Source organism: Aethalodelphis obliquidens, unplaced genomic scaffold (assembly GCF_003676395.1).
Source record: "Aethalodelphis obliquidens isolate GAN/ISIS:26980383/991018 unplaced genomic scaffold, ASM367639v1 scaffold121, whole genome shotgun sequence".
Lineage (NCBI taxonomy): Eukaryota > Metazoa > Chordata > Mammalia > Artiodactyla > Delphinidae > Aethalodelphis > Aethalodelphis obliquidens.
Genome location: NW_020838065.1, coordinates 816,635 through 840,825, shown reverse-complemented (window position 1 = coordinate 840,825; position 24,191 = coordinate 816,635). Strand labels below are relative to the sequence as shown.

General features: G+C 38.7%; 1 protein-coding gene across 6 annotated transcripts in view; it reads left to right on the top strand.

The window, feature by feature from the left end:
* The window catches only part of UIMC1 (ubiquitin interaction motif containing 1), a 126,004-nt gene that overhangs the window by 25,155 nt on the left and 76,658 nt on the right, over positions 1 to 24,191 (top strand). For 5 of the 6 annotated variants that reach the window (XM_027098187.1, XM_027098189.1, XM_027098190.1 and 2 more), the window contains one exon: positions 12,986 to 13,070. The exons of the other annotated variant lie outside the window; for it this stretch is intronic. In XM_027098187.1, coding sequence (XP_026953988.1) covers positions 12,986 to 13,070 — 85 coding nt within the window. The remainder of the gene's footprint in view (positions 1 to 12,985; positions 13,071 to 24,191) is intronic. 6 annotated transcript variants of the gene reach the window in all.

Below are 24,191 nucleotides of genomic sequence, written 5' to 3'. Positions count from 1 at the left end.
TATGTATATATATTCTTTCTCAGATTCTTTTCCATTATAGGTATTACAAGATACTGAATATAGTTCCCTGTGCTGTACAGTAGGACCTTGTTGTTTATCTGTTTTATATATAATAGTGTGTAACTGTTAACCCCCAGCTCCTAATTTATCTCTCCCTACCCTTTTTCCCTTTGATAACCATAAGTTTGTTTTCTATGTCTGTGAGTCTGTTTGTTTGTTTTATTTTTTTATTGAAGTATAGTTGATATACAGTGTTGTGTTAGTTTCTGGTGTACAGCAAAGTGATTCATTTATATACATATGTATTCTTTCTAATATTCTTTTCTATTATGGTTTATTACAGGATACTCAGTATAGTTCCCTGTCCTATACAATAGGATCTTGTTGTTTATCCATTCTATATATAATAGTTTGCATCTGCTAGTCCCAAACTCCAATCCAACTCTCCTCTATCCCCCACCCTGGCAACCACAAGTCTGTTTCTGTTTCGTAGGTAACTTCATTTGTGTCATATGTGAGATGACACATACAAGTGATATCATATGGTATTTGTCTTCCCTCTTTTTTTTTAATATTTATTTTATTCTTGGCTGTGTCAGGTCTTAGTTGCAGCACTCGGGGTCTTCGTTGTGGCCTGCAGGATCTTTCATTGTGGCATGCAGGCTTCTCTCTAGTTGTGGCATGTGGGCTCAGTAGTTGCAGCGCGGGGGCTGCAGAGTGCGTGGGCTCTGTAGTTGCAGAACACGGGCTTTCTAGTTGTGGCTCACATGCTCAGTGGTTGTGGCATGCAGGCTTAGTTGCCCTGTCGCACGTGGGATCTTAGTTCCCTGACCAAGGATGTAACTCGCATCCCCTGTATTGGAAGGCAGATTTTTTATTTTTATTTTTTTGTGGTACGCAGGCCTCTCACTGTTGTGGCCTCTCCTGTTGCGGAGCACAGGCTCCGGATGCGCAGGCTCAGCGGCCGTGGCTCACGGGGCCTAGCTGCTCCGCGGCATGTGGGATCTTCCTGGACCTGGGCACGAAGCCGTGTCCCCTGCATCGGCAGGCAGACTCTCAACCACTGCCACCAGGGAAGCCCCAGATTCTTTTTTTTTTTTTTTTAACATCGTTATTGGGGTATAATTGCTTTACAATGGTGTGTTAGTTTCTGCTTTATAACAAAGTGAATCAGTCATACATAAAGATTCTTTTTTTAAAAAATATTTATTTATTTTTGGCTGCGTTGGGTCTTAGTTGTGGTATGGCATGCGGGCTCTCTAGTTGTGGCACACGGGCTTAGTTGCCCTGCGGCATGTGGGATCTTAGTTCCCTGACCAGCAATTGAACCTGCGTCCCGTGCATTGGAAGGCGTATTCTTAACCACTGGACCACCAGCGAAATCCCTTTTTCTTTCTGACTTACTTCACTTAGTATGATAATCTCTAGGTCCATCCATGTAGCTGTAAATGGCATTATTTCTTTTTTTTATGGCTGAGTAATATTTCATTGTATACATATATACCACAACTTCTTTAACCATTCATCTGTCGATGGGTATTTAGGTTGCCCTCATGTCTTGGCTGTTGTAAATAGTGCTGCTATGAACATTGGGGTGCATGTATCTTTTCAAATTATAGTTTTGTCTGGATATATGCCCAGGAGTGGGATTGCTGGATCATATGGCAACTCTACTTTTAGTTTTTTGGGGAACCTCCATGCTGTGCTCCATAGTGGCTGCACCAATTTACATTCCCACCGACAGTGTAGGAGGGTTCCCTTTTCTCTACACTCTCTCCGGCATTTATTGTTTGTAGACTTTTTGATGATGGCCATTTTGACTGTGTGTCTGTTTAGGTACTCTGCCTACTTTTTGTCAATCAAGTATTTTTTATAATCTCTCTCTCTCTCTCCCTCCCTCCCTATGATCCCATTTTATCTCCATTTTTGACTTGCTGGTTATAATGCTTTTTTATTTTAGTGGTTATTTTTAGTATGCATATTTAGCCTATCACAGTCTACCTTCAAGTGATGCCATACCACTTCGTGTATAATATAAACATCTTACAATAGTTTACTGTTATTATCCCTCCCCAACTTTGTTACTGTTGTCATGCATTTTACTTGTACATGTATTGTAAACCCCATAATACATTATTATTATTTTGTTAAATAGTTATTGTTTGACGATAAAGAGAAACAGTCATGTAGTTATTCATGTAGTTTCCATTTTTGGTGCTTTTCATTTCTTTGTGTAACTCTGTATTTACATCTGGTGTCATGTTTTTCTTATGCCATAGACTAGGTAGCTTAAACATGTAAATTTACTTCCTAACAATTCTGGAGACGTCCAAGATCAAAGTGCCAGAAGGGTCAGTGTTTGGTAAGAACTCTCTCCTTGAGTTTCAAATGGCTACTTTCTCACTATGTACTCATATGGGCTTTTCTTTTCTGCATGTACTGGGAGAAAGACAGCAAGCTCTCTGGTGTTTCCTCTTATAAGGGCATTAATTCCATCATGAGGATCCCACCTTAATGACTTCATCTAATCATAATTACCTCCCAAAGGAGGCAACTCTAAATACCATCACATTAGGTATTGAACATATGAATTAAACGGAGGGAGGCCCACAATCCAGTCTTGCCTGAAGGACTTTGTTTTTTGTTTGTGGGTCTGCTGGCAATTAATTGTTTCAGTGTTAGTATATCTGAAAAGTCTCTGTTTTGTCTTTTTTTTCCAATAAAGTTTTTAGTTTGGAATAATTTAGATTTGTTAAAATGTTGGAAAGATAGTACACAGGTTTCTTTATACCATTCACTCACTTTCTTCTAATGTTAACATCTTTTTAACATTATAACCATGGTGCATTTTTCAGAACTGAGACATTAACACTATTGCATTAACTAAACTCTAGACTTCATTCAGATTCACCAGATTTTCCACTACTAACCTATTTCTGTTCTAGGATCTAATCCAGGATATCATATTACATTTAGTAGCCTTCTTTTTTTTTTTTTTTTAACCTTTAAATTTTTATTTATTTATTTTTATTGAAGTATACTTGATTTACAATATCATGTTAGTTTCAGGGGTACAGCAGAGTGAGTCAGTTATATATATTCAGTTATATATATATATATTCTCTATATATTCCTTTTCAGATTCTTTTCCCTTGTAGTTTATTACAAAATATAGTGCTCTGTGCTATATAGTAGGTCCTTGTTGGTTATCTATTTTGTATATAGTAGTGTGTATATGTTAATCTCAACCTTCTAATTTATCCCTCTCCCCAGCCCCCTTTCCCCTTTTGTAACCATAAATTTGTTTTCTGTGTCTGAGTCTCCGCCTTCAGTTTTGAAAGATTTTGCTGGTAGGTTAAAGAATTTTAGTAAGTTAACTTTCTTCTTTCAGTATTTTAAAAGATTTTGCTCCCCTGTCTTCTTGCTTATATTGTTTCCAGGAAATCTGGTATAATCTTTGTTTTTCCTGTGTGTTCATTTTTTTCCTCTGGCTTTAAGATTTTTCCTTTATCACTGTTTTTTGTGTTTGTTTTTTTTTCATCTTTTTTTTTTTTGGCTGCTCCATGCGGTTCCAGAGATCGAACCCATGCCCTCTGCAGTGGAAGTGGGGAGTCTTACTACCAGGAAAGTCCCTATCACACCGCTTTTTTTTTTTGCTGTACGCAGGCCTCTCACTGTTGTGGCCTCTCCCGTTGCGGAGCACAGGCTCCGGACGCACAGGCTCAGCGGCCATGGCTCATGGGCCCAGCCGCTCCACGGCATGTGGGATCTTCCCGGACCGGCGCATGAACCCATGTCCCCTGCATTGGCAGGTGGACTCTCAACCACTGCGCTACCAGGGAAGCCCTTACACCGGTTTTTAACAGTTGATTATGATGTGTTTATTTATTTATTTATTTTTGTATTCTTTTATACATATTCTGACTAGAAATTCTGTGAGGTATGACAACTCTGTCAGAGTGACTTGCCTTTTCACTCTTTTTTTTTTTTTTGCTGTACGTGGGCCTCTCACCGTTGTGGCCTCTCCCATTGCGGAGCACAGGCTCCGGACGCGCAGGCTCAGCTGCCATGGCTCACGGGTGCAGCCACTCCGCGGCATGTGGGATCTTCCCGGACCGAGGCACGGACCTGTGTCCCCTGCATCGGCAGGCGGACTCTCAACCATTGTGCAACCAGGGAAGCCCTTCACTCTTTTTTAATTTTAATATTTATTTATTTATTTTTGGCTGTGTCTTAGTTGCAGCATGTGGGATCTTTCATTGCGTGCAGGCTCCAGAGTGTGGGGGCTCTGTAGTTGTGATTTGTGGGCTTAGTTGCCCCACAGCATGTGGGGTCTTAGTTTCCTGACCGGGGATTGAACCTGTGTCCCCTGCATTGGAGGGCAGATTCTTAACCACTGGACCACCAGGGAAGTCGCTTTGGATTTGGCCCCGCCTCTGCGTGTATGTCAGCGGAGGGGCGTCTGTCCTTCGCTCTGGCAGGACTGGGTTAAAAAAGCAGCTGCTTCGGGGACTCTGGCTCACTCAGGCCGGGGGAAGGGAGGGGTACGGAGTGGGGGGCAAGCCTGCGGCAGCAGAGTCCAGCATGACGTTGTACCAGCCTGAGGCGCGCCGTGTGTTCTCCCGAGGAAGTTGTCCCTGGATCCCGGGACCCTGGTGGTGGCGGGCTGCACAGGCTCCCGGAAGGGGGGTGTGGATAGTGACCTGTGCTCGCACACAGGCTTCTTGGTGGTGGCAGCAACAGTCTTAGCGTCTCATGCCCGTCTCTGGGGTCCACGCTTTTAGCCGCGGCTCGGGCCCGTCTCTGGAGCTCTTTTAAGCAGCGCTCTTAATCCCCTCTCCTCGCGCACCAGGAAACAAAGAGGGAAGAAAAAGTCTCTTGCCTCTTCGGCAGGTCCAGACTTTTCCTCCGGGACTCCCTCCCGGCTAGCCGTGGTGCACTAATCCCCTGCAGGCTGTGCTCACGCCGCCAACCCCAGTCCTCTCCCTGCGCTCTGACCGAAGCCCGAGCCGCAGCCCCGCGCCCCCCCCCCCCCCCCCGCCTCGGGTGAGCAGAGAAGCCTCTCGGGCTGGTCAGTGCCGGTCGGCACCGATCCTCTGTGCGGGAATATCTCCGCTTTGCCCTCCGCACCCCTGTTGCTGTGCTGTCCTCCGCGGCTCCGAAGCTTTCCCCCTCTGCCACCCGCAGTTTCTGCCCGCGAAGGGGCTTCCTAGTGTGTGGAAACCTTTCCTCCACAGCTTCCTCCCACTGGTGCAGGTCCCGTCCCTATTCTTTTGTCTCTGTTTATTCTTTTTTCTTTTGCCCTACCCAGGTACGTGGGGACTTTCTTGCCTTTTGGGAGGTCTGAGGTCTTCTGCCAGCGTTCAGTAGGTGTCCTGTAGGAGTTGTTCCACGTGTAGATGTATTTCTGGTGTATCTGTGGGGAAGAAGGTGGTCTCCGTGTCTTACTCTTCCACGGTCTTCCCCTCGTGGAATGGTAATTGTGTCCAGCAGCAATGAGCTCTTTTTAGTGGGGTCAGTGGAAACCAGGGAATGAAGGCTCCAGAATATCTGAGGAGCAGTTAAAATATCCTTGCCAGACTGCAAGATTTCCTGCAGAATTTTACCTTTTTTTCCTTTGTGCTTCATCTAATTTCACTTGCTCACAGGATACTGCATGAAGAGGCCTCACACCCAGCACTTCAGACCAGAGTTGCCAGGGCGAAACGGCTGTGCCAGCGCCTCAGCTTGTGAACGACTGCCCCCATAGGTTTTGAATTGTCATGTTTTCATTTTTATGTGTCTCTAGGTATATTTTGATTTCCTCTTTGATTTCTTCAGTGATTCCTTGGTTGTTTAGTAGCATATTGTTTAGCCTCCACATGCTTCTGTTTCTCTCAACTTATTTCTAATTTCTACTGTACTCCCTGGGAAACCCCAATTTTGGTTAAATCCAATTCTCCACCTATTATGTGTCCCTACCTAAGGAGCACAACAGTGCTCATGTTATATTTAAGACCACAAACCTCAAGTGGCCCCTCAGTATTGCCTAGCTATCCTAATATGTTTCCATAGTCAGTTTTATTGAGATAAAATTACATATTATATAATTCACTAAATTAAAGTATAATTCTTGGTTCTTAGTATGTTCATAGAGTTGTACAACTATCACCACTATCAATTTTATAACAGTTTCATTAATTAAAAAAGAAACCAGTTCCCATCAGCAGTCATTGTCCTTTTCACCCCAAACTCCCAGCCCTACGCAACCACTCATCTGCTCTTTGTCTCTATGGATTTGCCTATTCTGGGCGTGTCTTATAAATGGAATCATACAATATGTGGGCTTTTGTGACTAACTTCTTTCACTTAACATATGTTTTCAAGGTTCATCCATATTGTAGCATGTAACAGTACTTCATTCCTTTTTTTCCCCACAGCGGCTGCACTGTTTTACATTTCTATCAACAATGTACTGGGATTCCAGTTTCTCTATGTTCTTGATAACACTTGTTATTTTTTAATATTTAATTATCATAACCACCCTAGTGGGTGTGTAGTGGTTTCTTATTGTGGTTTTGACTTGCATTTCCCTAATGGCTGATGAGCTTGAGAATCTTTTTTGTACTTGTTATCCATTTGTATAGCTTCTTTGGAGCAACGTCTGTTCAAGGCCTTTGTCCATTTATACAGCGCAGTTTGTCTTTTTGTTGTTCGGTGGTCTTTTTAATATTTTGCATATTAAACCTCCTATCAGGTATATTATTTGCAAATATATTCTTTCATTTTTGGGGTTGTCTTTTCACTTCCTTAATGTTTCTTGATGCACAACAGTTTTAAATTTTGATGAAGTCCAGCTTATCTGTTTTTTCCCCTTTGGTTGCTTATGCTTTTAGTATCATATCTGAGAATATATTGCCAAATATAAAGTCATGAAGTTGATTCCTAAGAGTTTTTTAATTTTAGTGCTTATGATTTGGTCTTTGTTCCATTTTGAGCTAATTTTTGTGTATAGTATGAGATGTTTTGTGTGTGTGTGTGTAGTGGTAAAATATATATAACATAAGATTTACCATTTTAACAATTTTTAGGGTAAGTATATTTACATTGTCATTGAATTGTAGGAGTTCTTTATATGTTGTGGATAGTTAGCCCCTCGTCAGATATATGTTTTGCACATATATTCTCCTTAGCCTCTTGTCAGATATATGTTTTGCACATATATTCTCCCATTCCATAGGTTGCCTTTTTACTCTGTTGATATCTTTTGATATACAGTAGGGTTTTTTTGGGGTTTTTTTGCGGTACACGGGCCTCTCACTGTTGTGGCCTCTCCTGTTGCAGAGCACAGGCTCCGGACGCGCAGGCTCAGCGGCCACGGCTCACGGGCCCAGCCGCTCCGTGGCATGTGGGATCTTCCCGGACCGGGGCACAAACCCGTGTCCCCTGCATCGGCAGGCAGACTCTCAACCAGTGCGTCACCAGGGAATCCCCGATGCACAGTAGTTTTAAATTTAGTCCAGTTTATCTATTTTTTTCTTTTGTTTCTTGTGCCTTGGTGTCATAACCAAAAAAATCATTGCCAAATCCAGTGTCATGAAGCTTTTCCCCTGTGTTTTCTTCTAAGTGTTTTAAAATTTTAGCACTTATATTTAGGTCTTTGATCCATTTTGTGGTATTAGCTTTTGTGTATGGTATAAGATAGGGGTCTAAGTTCCTTCTTTTGCTCGTGTGTATCGAGTTTTCCCAGCACCATTTGTTGGTATTTTAACTTTTAACCTAGTTATGTCTTTATGTTTTATTTGGGTTTCTTGTAGGTAGCACAGAGTTTGATCTTTCTAATTTTATACAGGCTGACAGTCTCTTTTTATAAACCAATGTGTTTAGACCTTTTATATTTAATAAGTTCTTGAGGTACTTTAAAATGTACCGTCCAACTGGTTGTTTGTGCATTGCTTTTTAGTTTTCTTCCCATTCTTGTTGATTTAATTTTATTTTTGCATTTTGTAGGCAGTTTGCATTATGTAGGAAGCTTTATTGAACAAATTAAGTCTGTAGAGAAAGATATACTGAAATTATCTTGCTTTTCCATCCTGTACTCCCTATTCCACATCCCTCACCCCTGTTGATAACCAATTTTATTGATTTCTTTTTTATTCTTACATTGCTTTAAAGCAAAAGTAAGCCCATTCATGTTTTCTTAATTCCACTTCTTTTTATGTGAAATGTAGCATACCTATTTTCATTTTGTTCTTTTCTCTGCTCTATCCTATAGGTCAGTGGTCCCCAGCCTTTTTGGCGCCAGGGACCTGTTTTGTGGAAGACAATTTTTCCATGGCCGGGGGGTGGGAGGGTGGGCGGGGGATGGTTCAGGCGGTAGTGTGAGCAGTGGTGACGGGCACATGAAGCTTCACTCACTCGCCTGCTGCTCACCTCCTGCTGTGCGACCTGGTTCCTAACAGGCCGCAGACCAGTACCGGTCCACGGCCTGGGTGTTGGGCACCCCTGCTATAGGTTAGTCCCTTCATTTTCTCATTGTTTTTTTGTATTTCTTCAGTGACTCTTTTAGATTTTTACTTGTATAGTTTTTCTTTGGAGACCCATTTTTATTTTTTGAGATGGTTTTATCTATTTTCAGTTTTTTTCCCGAATTTTATCAACTTTCATTTCATTTATTCCTTTTTTTGTCGGTTTATGTTCTGAGTTTTAAATTTCTGATTCTAGGTTTTTCTTAACCTGGAGACGATTCTTTCAAATTTGTTTGGAATGTGTTAATTTCTTTTTCTGGGTTGGTGATTAGAGGAGAATGTTCATAAACTGAAATGTTTTTATTTGCATCTTGTGTTTTTGTTTTATAGTTGCTTAGTTTGGAATTTCTTCTTTTATTCTTATCATTTCCTGGACAAAAGCTTCCCTTTTGTCACTTTAGCGTACTTCAGTCTAGTGAAGTACAGTTTCTTTTATGGATGTTATTGTTAATATTAATGTACTTGGGAGGGTGGGGAGGAGAGGTTGGCATGTTTCAGTTTTTTTCTTCAGGACCCTTCATTTTTTTTCCTCCTTTCTTTTTCTTCCATGAATCTGAGGGGTACCACCTCTTCTTTGTGTATCTCCCTCTTTTCCAGTAGCAGTGCATCTCTGTGGTTGCCACTTTTGTTCCTCTCACTTTCAAGCCCTTTAAAATGTAGCTGACTGTGTGAAGCACCACATCGTGGACCAGTGTTTGGCCTTAGTGTGGGACACTAATTCTGAAGGTGATTTTGTCTGTGCTTTCAGTTTTTCATCTTTTTCTTATTTTTCATGGAGTCTCTTAAGCCTTCCCTTTCTTTGTTCTGTGTACTCACAGACTTGCAACCGCGGTGGGAGCTCTGTTAGAATTTGTTGTTTATTTCTCTGCTCGCTGGTTATTTGAAGTTTGTGGTATGTTTTGTCTCCTAATAATGCTGAAGGCATTGGTCATAGATGGTGTTATTTCTGGTCCTTGTTGGTCTTGCGGTTTTTTCTGGGATGATATGTGGAGAGATTCAGATTTAGGTGATTACCATTATCTTCTAGACCTTTCATTTTCAGCCATTCTGGATCACCTTATGATCCAGAATGGCTGTGTTCTTTCTGGAACACGGTCTCTTATATATAGCTTTGAGTTGAATTTTCTTAGATTCTGTTATATTCACTATATATATTTTTTCTGTATTCTTTGATTTTTGGTGCTCTGCTTTAGGCATATTTTTCGGTATATGTTTTTTGTTTTATTTATTTTTAGGGAAAATAATTCCATTTCAAGCAGATGAATAAAACATCAAAGTGTCACACTGTATGCAAATAACCAAACACAGTTGATAGAGTTTTCCAATTGATGATATATATCAAGAGGGCTCAGAGAAAGTGAAGTAGGGCAGAAAATTAATATTGTTGGATAATGTTGCTTTATATTAATGCATGTTCTCTTATGTAAAACTCCATATTAAAAAATGCATTTTCCATGATTTTTTCAAGAATCTTCATACAGGTGTTTGCCCTTTATTGAAATATGAATTATTTTAACATGCTTATGAAACCTAGATTAAGTTGACTTTAACATATTGGAAAGTATAGTTTTACATCTTTGTACAATATTTAAAAATAAAATTTCTTCCCATCTCCTTTACTTCCCTCCCTCCCTCACCCTCCACTGGTAACAGATACTCACTTCCATGTTACAGGAATTATTCTTTCTATAATTTTGTTTTTTGTTTTAGAGTTTATCTTTTTTTCTTTTAATTTATTTATTTAATTAATTTATTTTTGACTGCGTTGGGTCTTCGTTGCTACGCATGGGCTTTCTCTGGTTGTGGCGAGTGGGGGCTACTCTTTGTTGCGGTGCATGGGCTTCTCATTGTGGTGGCTTCTCTTGTTGCGGAGCACGGGCTCTAGGTGCATGGCCTTCAGTAGTTGTGGTGCATGGGCTCAGTAGTTGTGGTTCGTGGCCTCTAGAGCGCAGGCTCAGTAGTTGTGGTACATGGGCTTAGTTGCTCCGTGGCATGTGGGATCTTCCCGGACCAGGGCTCGAACCTGTGTCCCCTGCATTGGCAGGCAGATTCTTAATCACTGAGCCACTAGGGGAGCCCAGAGTTTATCTTATATTAATGACTTTTATAGCTCCTTTCTTCCTTATTTTTAAAAATTTAGCTTTCTATGATCTGGTTTGTCAGTTGTAAATAATATCCTTTGACGTTCACTTATAGTGCATGCAATAGTCAATGAACTTATTCTGTTTTCCACTTCTGTCTTCTCTCATTTATTAGTTGCATCATTTCTGCATATAATATTTACATGCTTTTTTTCTGTTCTCACCTGTACTTTTAGTCTTAGTTCCAAAATTTAATATATTAAATATTCACTATCAGTTCTTTTGCCAAGTTTCTCTAAAATCATTTTTTAGTTGAATAGTGCTTGTTTTTAATTAGATTTGACAGGTAGGCCTTGTGAGTATAGTATTTCCTGAGTTCTTATGTGTTTGATACTGTTTTTGTATAATCTTGATATCTGAAAGACTGCTTGTTGGAATCCAAAATGCTTGGTTTAAAAAAATATTTTTTCCCTTGAGTTTCTTTAAAATGCGGCCGCCTTGTTTTTTTGCTTTATATGTTGCATTTCATAAGTCCAGTTTATTTTCCTTTTTTTGGTAAGTAATTAGACCTTTTTGTTAGTCTGCATGCTTTAAAAATTTTTCTTGGGTGAGATAGGTATATTAGTATATGTCTGGAAATTGACTGTTCAGGGTCCATTTTCCCAGGTAACTCGTATATACTTTCAGTTTGTAGATTCAGGTGTTTTCTCCCTTATAAATTGTTTTTTGATTATAGTGTTTATGTTAGTCTTTTTCATTGTTTTGTTTTCTTCTTTAGAGACCCCAATTATACATTTATTGGATCACCTTTGTCTGTATTCTTTTTTATTCATTTTTAATGACGTTTATTGTTTTCTTCCTGATTTTACAAGTAATACCTAATTGCAGGCAATTAGAAATACATAGAAGCCTAAACTAAAACATGATAATCACCCATAATCCCCACCCTCTAGACATAACCACCATTAGCATTTTTTAATTATTTTTTAAAGATTTATCTATTATTTATTTATTTAATTTATTTTTGGCTGCGTTGGGTCTTAGTTGTGGCATGCACAATCCTTTGTTGAGGCACGTGGGATCTTTTGTTGTGGTGTGTGGGCTCTTCATTGTGGTGCGTGGGCTTCTCTCTAGTTGTGGTGTGCAGGTTTTCTCTTCTCTAGTTGTGGCACGCGTGTTCCAGAGCGCGTGGGCTCTGTAGTTTGCAGCACATGGGCTGTAATTGAGGCACGTGATCCCAGTAGTTGTGGCACAAGGGCTTAGCTGCCCCACGTCATGTGGGATCTTAGTTCCCTGACCGGGGATTGAACCTGCGTCCCCTGCATTGCAAGGCAGATTCTTTACCACTGGACCACCAAGGAGGTCCGACCATTAGCATTTTGATGCATTTCCTCCCAGTGTTCACACACACACACACACACACACACACACACACACACACACAGTAATTGAAGTATAATTTACATACAATGCTGTATTAGTTCCAGGTACACAAAATAATGATTTGCATCCATTGTATTCCATCAGTGGTATGAAAGTACTTGTTTCCCCACAATAAATGTTTTATAAAACATTTTCATATTTACTATTAATATAGGTTTAAAAAAGTATCTATGTAATTGTTACGATTTACATACTTATGAGCCCCTTGTGTATGTTTTTCTATGAAGTGTTTTATCATATTCTTTGTCTATGGGAGGAGGTTAAATATTGGTCTCTGTATTGATTTATAAGAGCTCTATATATAAGGAAAATTAGCCCTTTATCTGATAAATATGTTGCATACTTTTCCTCAGTTCTGTTGCTTTTTAAAGTACTGATTTAAAATAAGTGACTCTGCACTGAGTTTAAACTTTATTATTGATTTTTTTTTTTTTTTTTTGCGGTACGCGGGCCTCTCACTGCTGTGGCCTCTCCCATTGCGGAGCACAGGCTCCGGATGCGCAGGCTCAGTGGCCATGGCTCACGGGCCCAGCCGCTCCGCGGCACGTGGGATCTTCCCAGACCAGGGCACGAACCCGTGTCCTCTGCGTCGGCAGGCGGACTCTAAACCACTGCGCCACCAGGGAAGCCCTATTATTGATTTTTAAACCTTGAATCAAGCTTTCTCTGAACTTGAATGCGTACTTGCTGGTATTTTGCAGATGGACCAGTTTTACATGAGCTTGTATATGACAGATAATTATGTCAGTATGTTATGATTTTTAATTTTTATCGGTTCTGAGTCTACATTTTCCTTTTTCTACCGTAAGAATCTTTTTCTGATGTTTTCTTTGAACATTTAAAACCACCACTGATTCTTCAGAGGCTCAGTGGCCTCTGTTGGCTGTAGAGGAGGTAGAAAGAGTACTACTTTTAATGGCAGTCACCCTGATCATATTTCTTGTTTTGCAACAGGAACCAAAGGAGGAGAATGGATTGCAGAAAATGAAGACAAAACAGTTGAATAGAGCAAAGTGTTTTGCTAAAAGAAAAATTGCACGTATGTTTTCATTTTTGTGTTGAGAATGGTTTCGAAATTACAACAATCATAGACCTGACACTGGTTTCTTCATTAGGAAGAGGTTTCTCTGAATAAGGTTGTGTGTGCTTCCTGTTAATTCTGGGTTCCATTAAAATTTGTGGGGATCACAATTAACCTATAGCATATATAAATGACTTATTAAAGACAATGTTGAAATTAAAAATGTGACCTTCAGAGTTAGGCACACTTGGATTTGAATCCTTGCTCCACCTTACTGTGTGGACTTTAGGCAAGCCACTACTTTCAGCCTACCTCTGTTTCCTCATCAATAACGCAGATAACACTTAGAAAGTCACTTAGTGGCTCCAATAATGGTGTGTTTTACTCTTTTGTTCATTAAAGTTTTTAGGGAAAAACTCTTCTGTGTGTTTCCCGTATTCTTAACACTTCACTCTGGTCATCAAATGTGTAGGGTTTTTTTTCCCCCACACCAAGCGGTTCTCCAGCTCTCTGGCAGACACTGGGTGCCCTACAATTTAAGGAAATCTGACACTCTCAGATCCCACAAGTTAAGGGCTTAATTCTGCAGGACTACCCCTTCTTTTAGACGGCAGTTGCAATTCCAGGTTGTTACCTGTGCTTCTGACTGACTTGCTATAAATCAGAGGTTCCCATGACCCCTTTCTTGGGTTTGATTAATTTGTTAAAATGGCTCTCAGAATTCAGGGAAACAGTTTACTTATTAGATGACTGGTTTGTTATAAAGTGTATAACTCAGGAACAGCTAGATGGAAGAGATGCATAGGGCAAGATATAGGAAAAGGGGTGAGGATCTCCATGTCCTGTCCAGGTATGTCATCCTTCCAGTACACACACATATTCACCAACCTGGAAGCTCACCAAACATTGTAGTTCAGGTATTTTTATGGAGGCTTCATTATGCAGGTATGGTTGATTAAATCATTGGCCATTGGTTCAACTTCCAGCCAGCCCCTCTCCCTTCCTTGGACGTTGGGGAGTTGGAATGAAAGTTCTAATCCTCTAATACCTTGGTTGGTTCCCCCTGGCGACCAGCCCCCATCCTTAGGGGCTTTCTACAAGTAAGTTCATTAACATAGTCTCTGGTGTGCCGAAGAGGGGATTGTTACGAATAACAAAAGACACCTTTATTGCTCTTTTCATTGAGGAAATTCCAAGGGTATTAGGAGCTCTGTGACAGGACCAGGGGCAAAGATTAGGTACATATTTATTATTATAAATCACAGTATCAGAAAAATCCTTCGTTGGAAGTTTTTTCTCTTCTGACTTTGTTACTCAATTGTGAAGTCGTTTAATAATTACTATATTTTTGCATTTTAATGTCATGTGAGATGTTTATTTCAGTGAAGTTTTCAAAACTATGATAACTAGCTGAAATTATTACAACAGTTGATTGAAGGTAAAGAAGGATTTTTTTCACTGTTAATTTGAATTTTGGTGATTTAAGGTATAATTCTCAGCCTTATAAAATTAACCATAATTTTTGTTGTTGTTGCTAAATCATTGTGTTATATCTAGAGGTGGCTGTCACTATGGTTAGATCTGTTGAATGTACTCAAGTTATTTTCAGTCTTGAGAATTATTGATAATAGTTACTTTTTGAGGTGCAGTAATCTTTATCAATTGATAGTTAGGTTTTTGTCACCATTGGTAGACTGTTGATAGTTGTTTGCTTGCTGTCTGTGTTTCACGTTTTTATATAATTGTGTCATGCTTTTTTTCCCAGTCTTAGTCTTTTAAATTTTTTTTAAAATTCAGCCTGACAATTTCAGTCTTTTTAATTGTCCTTTACGTTTATATTTAATGTAATTATTGATGTAATTGGATTGAAAGCTGTTTATTTGTTCCAATTGTTCCTTCTTTTTCTGTTCTTTTTTTGAATTTGTTGAGTATTATTTTATGATTCCATTTAATTTCTACTATTTACTTACCTTATATCTCTTTAAAAAAATATTTAGTGGTTCCTCTAGAGTTTACAGTATACATGTTTAATTAATCACAGTTACTTTCAAATAATGTCATATTGTTTTACACGTAGTATAAAGACTCCCTAATATAAAGACTCCTGATTCCTTTCTACCCTCCTTTGTGTTATTTTTACCATACGTTTTACTTTTGCATATATTATAACACACAATACATTGATACTATTTTGCTTTAGATAGTTAAATGACTTTCAGAGGAATGGAAGTAAGAAATAAACAATTCCATATTTTCCTTTATTTGTGCCATCAAGGGCTTTTTATTTCTTTGTGTAGGTCCCAGTTTCTGTCCAGTATCATGTTTTTTCTGCTGGAAGAGCTTCCTTTATCACTTATTTTAACGTAGACCAATTAATTCTCTATTTTATTTTTGTCTGAAAATGTATTTCTCCATTTTTATGGTAATTGCTTTACTGAGATATAACTCACTCAATTTATTCATCATATAATACTTTCATCATTGAAATATACAGTGGGTTTTAGTATATTAACAGAGTTGTGTAACCATGACCACAGTCTAATTCTAGAATGTTCTCATCACTCCAGAAAGAAACCCTATACACTTATCCAATAACCCAAAGCCCTCATCCCACCCAGCCCTAAGCAACTATTAATTTACTTTCTGTCTTTATAGATTTGCGTATTCTGGACATTCCATATAAATGGAATAATATAATATGTAGTCTCTCATGACTGGTTTTTGTACTTAATTTTTTCAGGTTCATCTGTGTTTTGGCATATATTAGTACTTCATTCCTTTGTTGCCAGATATTATTCCACTATATTGCTGTGCCATGTTTTGTTTATATAGTCATCATTTGATGGATATTTGAGTTGTTTCTCCTCTTTGGTTATTGACTAAAGTTGCTGTGAACATTCAAGTACTCGTTTTTATGTGGCTGTATGTTTCCATTTCTCTTGAGTAATATAGCTAGGAGTGGAATTCCTGGGTCATATGGTAACTCAATATTTAATTGTTTGAGAAACTGCCAGATTGCTTTCTAAAATGGATGCACCATTTTACATTTCCACCAGCATCGTATGAGAGTTCCAGTTTCTCCATATCCTTGCCAACAGTTATTTTCCTTTTTCTTTTTTCCCCCATTACAGCCATCCTAGTGGGTGTGAAATAGTATCTCATTGAGGTTTTTTTTTTTTTCCTGTGCCACCAGGGAAGCCCCGTTGAGCATCTTTTCATGTGCTTATTGGTCATTTCTTTGCTTATTAAAAATATTTTTATTATAAGATACACATAACATAAAATATACTACTTTAACCATTTATAACCATTTAAAAATGTTTTTATCATGAAGCGGTGTTGAATTTTGTCAAATGCTTTTTCTTTGTCTATTGAGATGATCATATGGGTTTTGTCTTTTGTCAGTTTGGTGTATTAATTGATTTTCATATGTTAAGTCAACCTTCCATTCCTGGGATGAATTCTACTCTGTCATAGTGTGTGATCTTTTTATATTACTTCTAGATTTGGTATGCTAACATTATGTTGAGAATTTTTGCATTTACATTCATAAGAGATATTGTTCTGTAGTTTTCTTGTGATGTCTTTGTCTGGATTTGGTATCAGACTAATACTGGCCTCATAGAATGAGTTGAACATTGTTCCCTCCTGTTCTATATTAGGAAAAGATTGTGAAGATTTAATATTATTTTTCTTTAATTGTTGGACAGAATTCACCAGTGAAGCCATCTGGGCCTAGGCTTTTCTTTGTAGATAGTTTTTGATTACTAATTCAATTTTTTTAATGTATTTATATTTGGCTGCACTGGGTCTTCATTGTGGGCTTTCTCTAGTTGTGGTGAGCAGGGTCTACCCTTTGTTGCGGTGTGCAGGCTTCTCATTACAGTGGCTTCTCATGTTGTGGAGCGCAGGCTCTAGGCGCGTGGGCTTCAGTAGTTGTGGCGTGTGGGCTCTAGAGTGCAGGCTTAGTAGTTGTGGCACACAGGCTTAGTTGCTCTGAGGCATGTGGGATCTTCCTGGACTAGGGCTCGAACCCGTGTCCCCTGCATTGGCAGGCAGATTCTTAACTACTGCACCACCAGGGAAGTCCTTAGTTTCTTATCTGTTGTAGTTCTGTTCAGTTTTTATATTTTTTCACAAGTCAGCTTTGGCAGTTTGCTTTTATTTTTGTATTTGTTAGTAATGTCTTCACTGCCATTCTGCTTTTAGTTATTTGAGTCTTCTTTTTCCCCCTGCTCAAATCTAACTCAAAGTTTGCCAATATTTTTAGTTTTCAAAAACCAACTTTTCATCTCATTGATTTTTCTTGTTTTACTATTTTTTAAATTAATTTCTCCTCTATTATTTTGTTTATTTTCTGCTTTCTTTAGGTTTAGTTTGCTCTTTTTTTCCTGTATCTTAAGGTGGAAGTTTAGGTTATTTGTTTGAGATCTTTCTTTTTTAATATAGGCATTAGATAGATGTAAATTTCCCTTTAAGTATTGCTTTAGCTAAATCGTTTAAGTTTTTAAGACATACTTTCATTTTCATTCATCTCAGAGTATTTTCTACTTTCCCATTGTAATTTTTTCTTTCACCCATTGGTTACTTAGTGTTTTATTTAATTTCCACGTATTTGTCCATTCCCCAAATTTCTTCCTTCTGTTATTTATAATTTCACTCATTATGTTGGAAAACATGCTTTGTGTGTTTTTTATCTTTCTGTGTTTGTTGAGGCTTGTTTTATCACCATCATATGTTCTATCCTGGAGAATATTTCATGTGCACTTGAGGAAAATGTTTATTCTGCAACTGTTGGATAGAGTGTTCTGTAGATATCTATTTGGTCTGGTTGGATTATAATGTTGTTTGTCTTCTATTTACTTGATGTTCTGCTTAGTTCTCCTTTTTACTGAAAGTTGTAGATTGAATCTCCTTCATTTTTGAGAAATGGCTATAGGATATGGTTTGACAGTTTTTTCTTTCATCATTTTCAAGATGTCACTTTATTATATTCTGGTTGCAGAGTTTTTAATGAGAAGTTGGCTTTAATCCTCATCTTTGTTCTTTTGAATGTAACATGTTTTTCTCTCTGGCTTCCTTCAATGTAGTCTGTATCTTTGTTTTTTTTTTACCAGTTTGAATATAATATTTAGGTATGAATTTTTTGTTGGGGTCATGGAATGTATTTTTCTTGATAGTCTTTTTGGATCTGTGATTTGAGGTCTGATTTGAGATCTCTATTTACTTTGGAAAATTCTCAGCCTGTATTTGTGTGTGTGTGTATAACTTTCATTAAGACTTCATTTTATTAGAGCTGTTTTAGGTTACAGCAAAACTGAGGACAAGGTAGAGATTTCTTGCCTCACACATACATAGCCTCACACATACATAGCCTTACACATACATAGCCTCCTCCATTATCAACTTCTCCTATCAAAGTGATAGATTTGTTACAATTGATGTACCTACATTGACATATTATAATCATCCTAAGTCTGTAGTTTACACTAGGGTTCACTCTTGGTGTTATACATTCGATGGGTTTTGAGAAATATATAATGATATGTATCCATTATTATGGTATCAAACAGTATTTTCACTGCCTTAAAAATTCTCTGTGCTCCACCTATTCATCCCTACCCTACTTCCCCTGCCAATCTGTGACAACCACTGGTCTTCTTACTGTCTTCATAGTTTTGCCTTTTCCAGAATGTCATGTAGTTGGAGTCAGACGGTATATAGCCTTTTCAGATTGGCTTCTTTCACTTAATAATATGCATTTAAGTTTCCTCTGTGTCTTTTCAAGCTTTGGTAAATCTTTTTTTTTTTTTTATAGCACTGAATAATATTCCATTGTCTGGCTCTACCATAGTTTATTTATCTGTTCACCTACTGAAAGACATTTGGTTGCTTCCAAGTTTTGGCAATTAAGCTGGAATAAACATCTCTCTGCAGGTTTTGGGGTGGGCATGAGTTTTTAATTCCTTTGGGTAAATACCAAGGAACATGATTGCTGAGTATGCTAAGAGTATATTTAGTTTTATAAGAAAACACCAATCTCTCTTCCAAAGTGGCTATACCATTTTGCATTCCCACCAGCAATGAATGAGAGTTCCTGTTACTCCATATCCTCACCAGCATTTGGTGTTGTCAGTGTTCCAGAACTTGACCATTCTAGTAGTTGTGCAGTGATATCTCCTTTTTTCAATTTGCATTTTGCTGATGATATATGATGTGGAATATCTTTTCGTATGCTTATTTGCTCTGTATATCATCTTGGTGAGTTGTCTGTCAAAGTCTTTGGCCCACTTTTTAGTTGTGTTTATTTTCTTACAGTTGAGATTTAAGAGTTCTTTGTATATTTTGGATAACAGTCCTTTATCAGATATGTCTTTTGCAAATATTTTCTCCCAGTCTGTGGCTTGTTTTCTTATTCTTGCAACATTGTCTTTTGCAGAGCAGGAGTTTTTAATTTTAATGACATCCAGCTTATTTACTTCTTTCCTGGATCATGCCTTTAAATATAATCTAAAAAGTTATTGCCATACCTAACGTCATCTAGGTTTTCTATGTTATTTTCTAGTACTTTTATAGTTTTGTGTTTCACGTATCAGTTTATGATCCAGTGAGTTAATTTTGGGAATGGTGTTAGATCTTTGTCTAGATTCAGTTTTTGGGATATGAAATGTCCAGTTGTTCTAGCTACATTTGTTGAAGATAATCCCTTTGCTTCCTTGTATTGTCTTTGCTCCTTTGTAAAAATCAGGCAACTATATTTATGTGGGTCTATTTCTGGGCTCTCTCTTCTGTTCCATTGACCAGAATTCTTTCACCAATTCCACACAGTTTTGATTACTGTAGCTTTATGTAGTAGGTTTTAAAGTCAGGTAACATCAGCCCTCCAGCTTTGTCCTTTTTCTTCAATATTGTGTTGACTATTCTGGATCTTTTGCCCTCTCCATATAAACTTTAGAATAAGTTTGTTGGTGTCCACAAAATTACTTGTTGGAATTTTGATTTGGAATGCATTGAATCTACAGATCAGGTTGCGAAAAACTGATATCTTGACATTACTGAGTCTTTCTATCCATGAACATGGAATATCCCTTTATTTAGTTAATTCTTATTTGATTTTGTTCATTAGAGTTCTCTAGTTTTCCTTATAGATCTTGTACATTATTTCATTACCAATGTAAGTGCTATTGTGTTTTACATTTCAAATCACACTTGTTCATTGCTGGTATATGGAATGTGATTGGCCACTTTATACTAACCTTGTGTACCATAACCTTACTATAATTACTTAATAGTTCCAGGAATTGTTTTGTAGATTCAATTGGATTTTCTACTTAGATGATAGTGTCATTTGTGAACAAAGACAGTTCTATTTTTCTCTTTCTTAGTCTGTATATTGTTTATTTCCTTTTCTTGTCTTATTGCATTAGCTGGTATGTCTAGTAGTGTTGAAAAGGAGTGATAAGAGGGGACATCCTAGCCTTTTTCCTGTTCTTAGTGGGAAAGCTTTGAGTTTTCACCATTTAGTATGATGTTGGCTATAGCGTTTTTATAGATATTCTCTATCAAGTTGAGAATGTTCTATATTCTTAGTTTATGGAGAAGTTTTATCATGAATTAGTGTTTGATTTTGTCCAGTGCTTTTTCTGAATCTGTTGAATATGATCATGTGATTTTTCTTTTTTGTTCTGTTTATGTGTTGCACTACATTAATTAATTTTTCAGTGTTGAACTAACATGCACATCTGGGATAAACCCCACTTGGTCATGGTGTATAATTCTTTTTGTACATTGTTAGATTTAATTTGCTACTATTTGTTGAGGATTTTTGTATCTGTGTTCATGTTCATGCAAGATACTGGTCTGTAGTTTTCTTGTAATGTTTTTGCCTAGTTTTAGTGTTAGGTTTAATGGTGATCATGTAGAATGACTTAGGAAGTATTCCCTCTGCTTCTGTCCTCTGAAAGAGATTGTATAGAATTTGTATAATTTCTTCCTTAAATGTTTGGTAGAATTCATTAGTGACTCCATCTGGGCCTGTTGCTTTTAGTTGTGGAAGGCTAATTATGGATTCTGTTTCTTTAATAGATATAGGTGTATTCAGACTGCCTATTTCTTTTCATGTGAGTGTTGGCAGATTGTGTCTTTCAAAGGGAATTGGTCTGTTGCATCTAGGTTATCAGATTTGCGGGCATAGAGTTGTTCATAGTATTCCTTTATTTATTTTTATTATTATTATTTTTTTGCGGTACGCGGGCCTCTCACTGTTGTAGCCTCTCCCGTTGTGGAGCACAGGCTCCGGACGCGCAGGCTCAGTGGCCATGGCTCACGGGCCTAGCCGCTCCGCGGCATGTGGGATCTTCCCAGACTGGGGCACGAACCCGTGTCCCCTGCATCAGCAGGTGGACTCTCAACCACTGCGCCACCAGGGAAGCCCTCCTTTATTATTTTTTTAATGCCCATGAGATCTGTAGTGATGTCCTCTTTTTCATTTCTGGTACTAGTAATTTGTGCCCTCTCTTTTTTTAGTCAGCCTAGCTAGTGATTTATCAATTTTATTGATGTTTTTTCTTTTTATTAAAGAACCAGCTTTTGGTTTGGTTCATTTTCTCTACTTATTTCTTGATGTCAATTTCATTGATTTCTGCTGTAATTCTTTGTTTTTTTCCTGCTTACTTTTTTTTTTTTGCGGTACATGGGCCTCTCACTGCTGTGGTCTCTCCCGTTGTGGAGCACAGGCTCTGGACGCGCAGGCTCAGTGGCCGTGGCTCACGGGCCCAGCCGCTCTGCGGCATGTGGGGTCATCCCGGACCGGGGCACGAATCCGCGTCCCCTGCATTGGCAGGCGGACTCTCAACCACTGCGCCACCAGGGAAGCCCTCTGCTTACTTTGTACTTAATTTACTTTTTTTTTTTTTTTTCCTGGTTCCCTAAGGCAGCAGTCCCTAATCTTGTTAGCACCAGGGACCAGTTTCCTGGAAGACAGTTTTTACGCGGACTGGGGTTCAGGGAGGTATGGTTCAGGCAGTAATGCAAGTGATGGTGAGTGGCAGATGAAGCTTCACTCACTTGCCTGCCACTTACCTCCTGCTGTGTGGCCCGGTTCCTAACAGGCCATGGACTGGTCCGCGGCCCAGAGTTTGGGGACCCCTGCCCTAAGGTATAGACGTAGATGATTGATTTTAGATCTTCTTTCCAGTGTATGCATTTAATGCTGTAACTCTCCTCTAGGCACTGCTTTTGCTGCAGCCTGCAAATTTTGATAAGATGCATTTTTCATTTTCATTTGATTCAAAGTATTTTTATATTGCTCTTGAGATTTCTTCTTTGACCCATGAGTTATTTAGAAGTATGTTGTTTAATCTTCATGTATTTTGGGATGTTCCTGTTTTCTTTCTGTTATTGATTTTTAGTTTAATTCCATTGTGGTCTGAGTATAGATATTGCATGATTTCTCTTGTTTTAAATTTAAGGTGTGTTTTATGGCCCAGAATGTGGTTTGTCTTGGTGAATGTTCTGTGTGAGCTTGAGAAGAATGTGTGTTCTGTTGTTACTAGTTGGAGTAGTCTGTAGATGTCTATTGTATTCAATTGATTGATGATGTTGTTGAGTTAAACTATATCCTTACTGATTTTCTGCCTGCTGGATCTGTCCATATGTGATAGAAGGGGGTTGGTATTTCCAACTGTGATAGTGGGTCATCTATTTCTCCTTGCAGTTCTAGCATTTTTTGCCTCACCAATGACACTCTTTTGTTAGGCACATACACATTAAGGATTGTTATGTCTTCTAGGAGACTTAATCCTTATGTAATGCCTTTCTTTATTCCTGATAACTTTTCTTGCTTAGAAGTCTGCTGTGTCTGAAATTAATAGAGTTACTCTTGCTTTCTTTTGATTAGTGTTAGCATGGTACATTTTTCCATCCAGTTACTTTTAAAAAATATTTATTTATTTGTTTGGGCGTGTCAGGTCTTAGTTGCGGCACACGGGATCTTTTAGTTGCGGCATGTGGAATCTTTAGTTGAGGCATGTGGGATCTAGTTCCCTGACCAGGGATCAAACCCTTGCCCCCTGCATTGGGAACATGGAGTCTTAGCCACTGGACCACCAGGGAAATCCGCATCCATTTACTTTTTTTTTTTTTTTTTTGGTTGTGTTGGGTCTTCGTTGCTTTGCACAGGCTTTCTCTAGTTGTGGCGAGCAGGGACTACTCTTTGTTGCAGTGCACAGGCTTTTCATTGCAGTGTGCAGTCTTTTCATTGTGGTGGCTTCTCTGGTTGCAGAGCACGGGCTCCAGGCATGTGGACTTCAGTAGTTGTGACACGCTGGCTCAGTAGTTGTGGCTCGTGGGCTCTAGAGGGCAGGTTCAGTAGTTGTGGTGCACGGGCTTAGTTGCTCCGCGGCATGTGGGATCTTCCCGGACCAGGGCTTGAACCCATGTACCCTGCATTGGCAGGCGGATTCTTAACCATTGAGCCACCAAGGAAGCCCCATCCATTTACTTTTAATCTATATTTCTCTTTGTATTTAAAGTGGGTTTCTGGGACTTCCCTGGTGTGGTTAAGAATCCATCTTCCAATGCAGGGGACACGGGTTCGAGCCCTGGTTGGGGAGCTAAGATCCCACATGCCGTGGGGCAACTAAGCCCACATGTTCTGGAGTCTGCGTGCCACAACCAGAGAGAAGCCTGTGCACTGCAACGAGGAGCCTAAGCACCACAGTGAAAGATCCCATGTTCCACAATGAAGATCCTGTGTGCCACAACTAAAGACCTGAGGCAGCCAAATAAATAAAAAATAAATAAATAAAGTATGTTTCTTTCTTTCCTTCTTTCTTTTCTTTTTTTTAGCATATTAGCTTTATTAATTTTTCCAAAGAATCAACATTTGTCTTTATCAGTTTTCTCAATTTTTTTTTGGCCGCTCCATGTGGCATGTAGGATCTTAGTTCCCCAACCAGGGATCGAACCTGTGCCCCCTGCATTGGGAGCACAGAGTCTTAACCACTGGACTGCCAGGGAAGTCCTTAAAGTGGGTTTCTTGTAGACAACATATAGTTGAGTCTTATTTTTTGATCCAATCTCTGTCTTTTTTTTTTCAGTCTCTGTCTTTTAATTGATACATTTAATCCATTGACATTC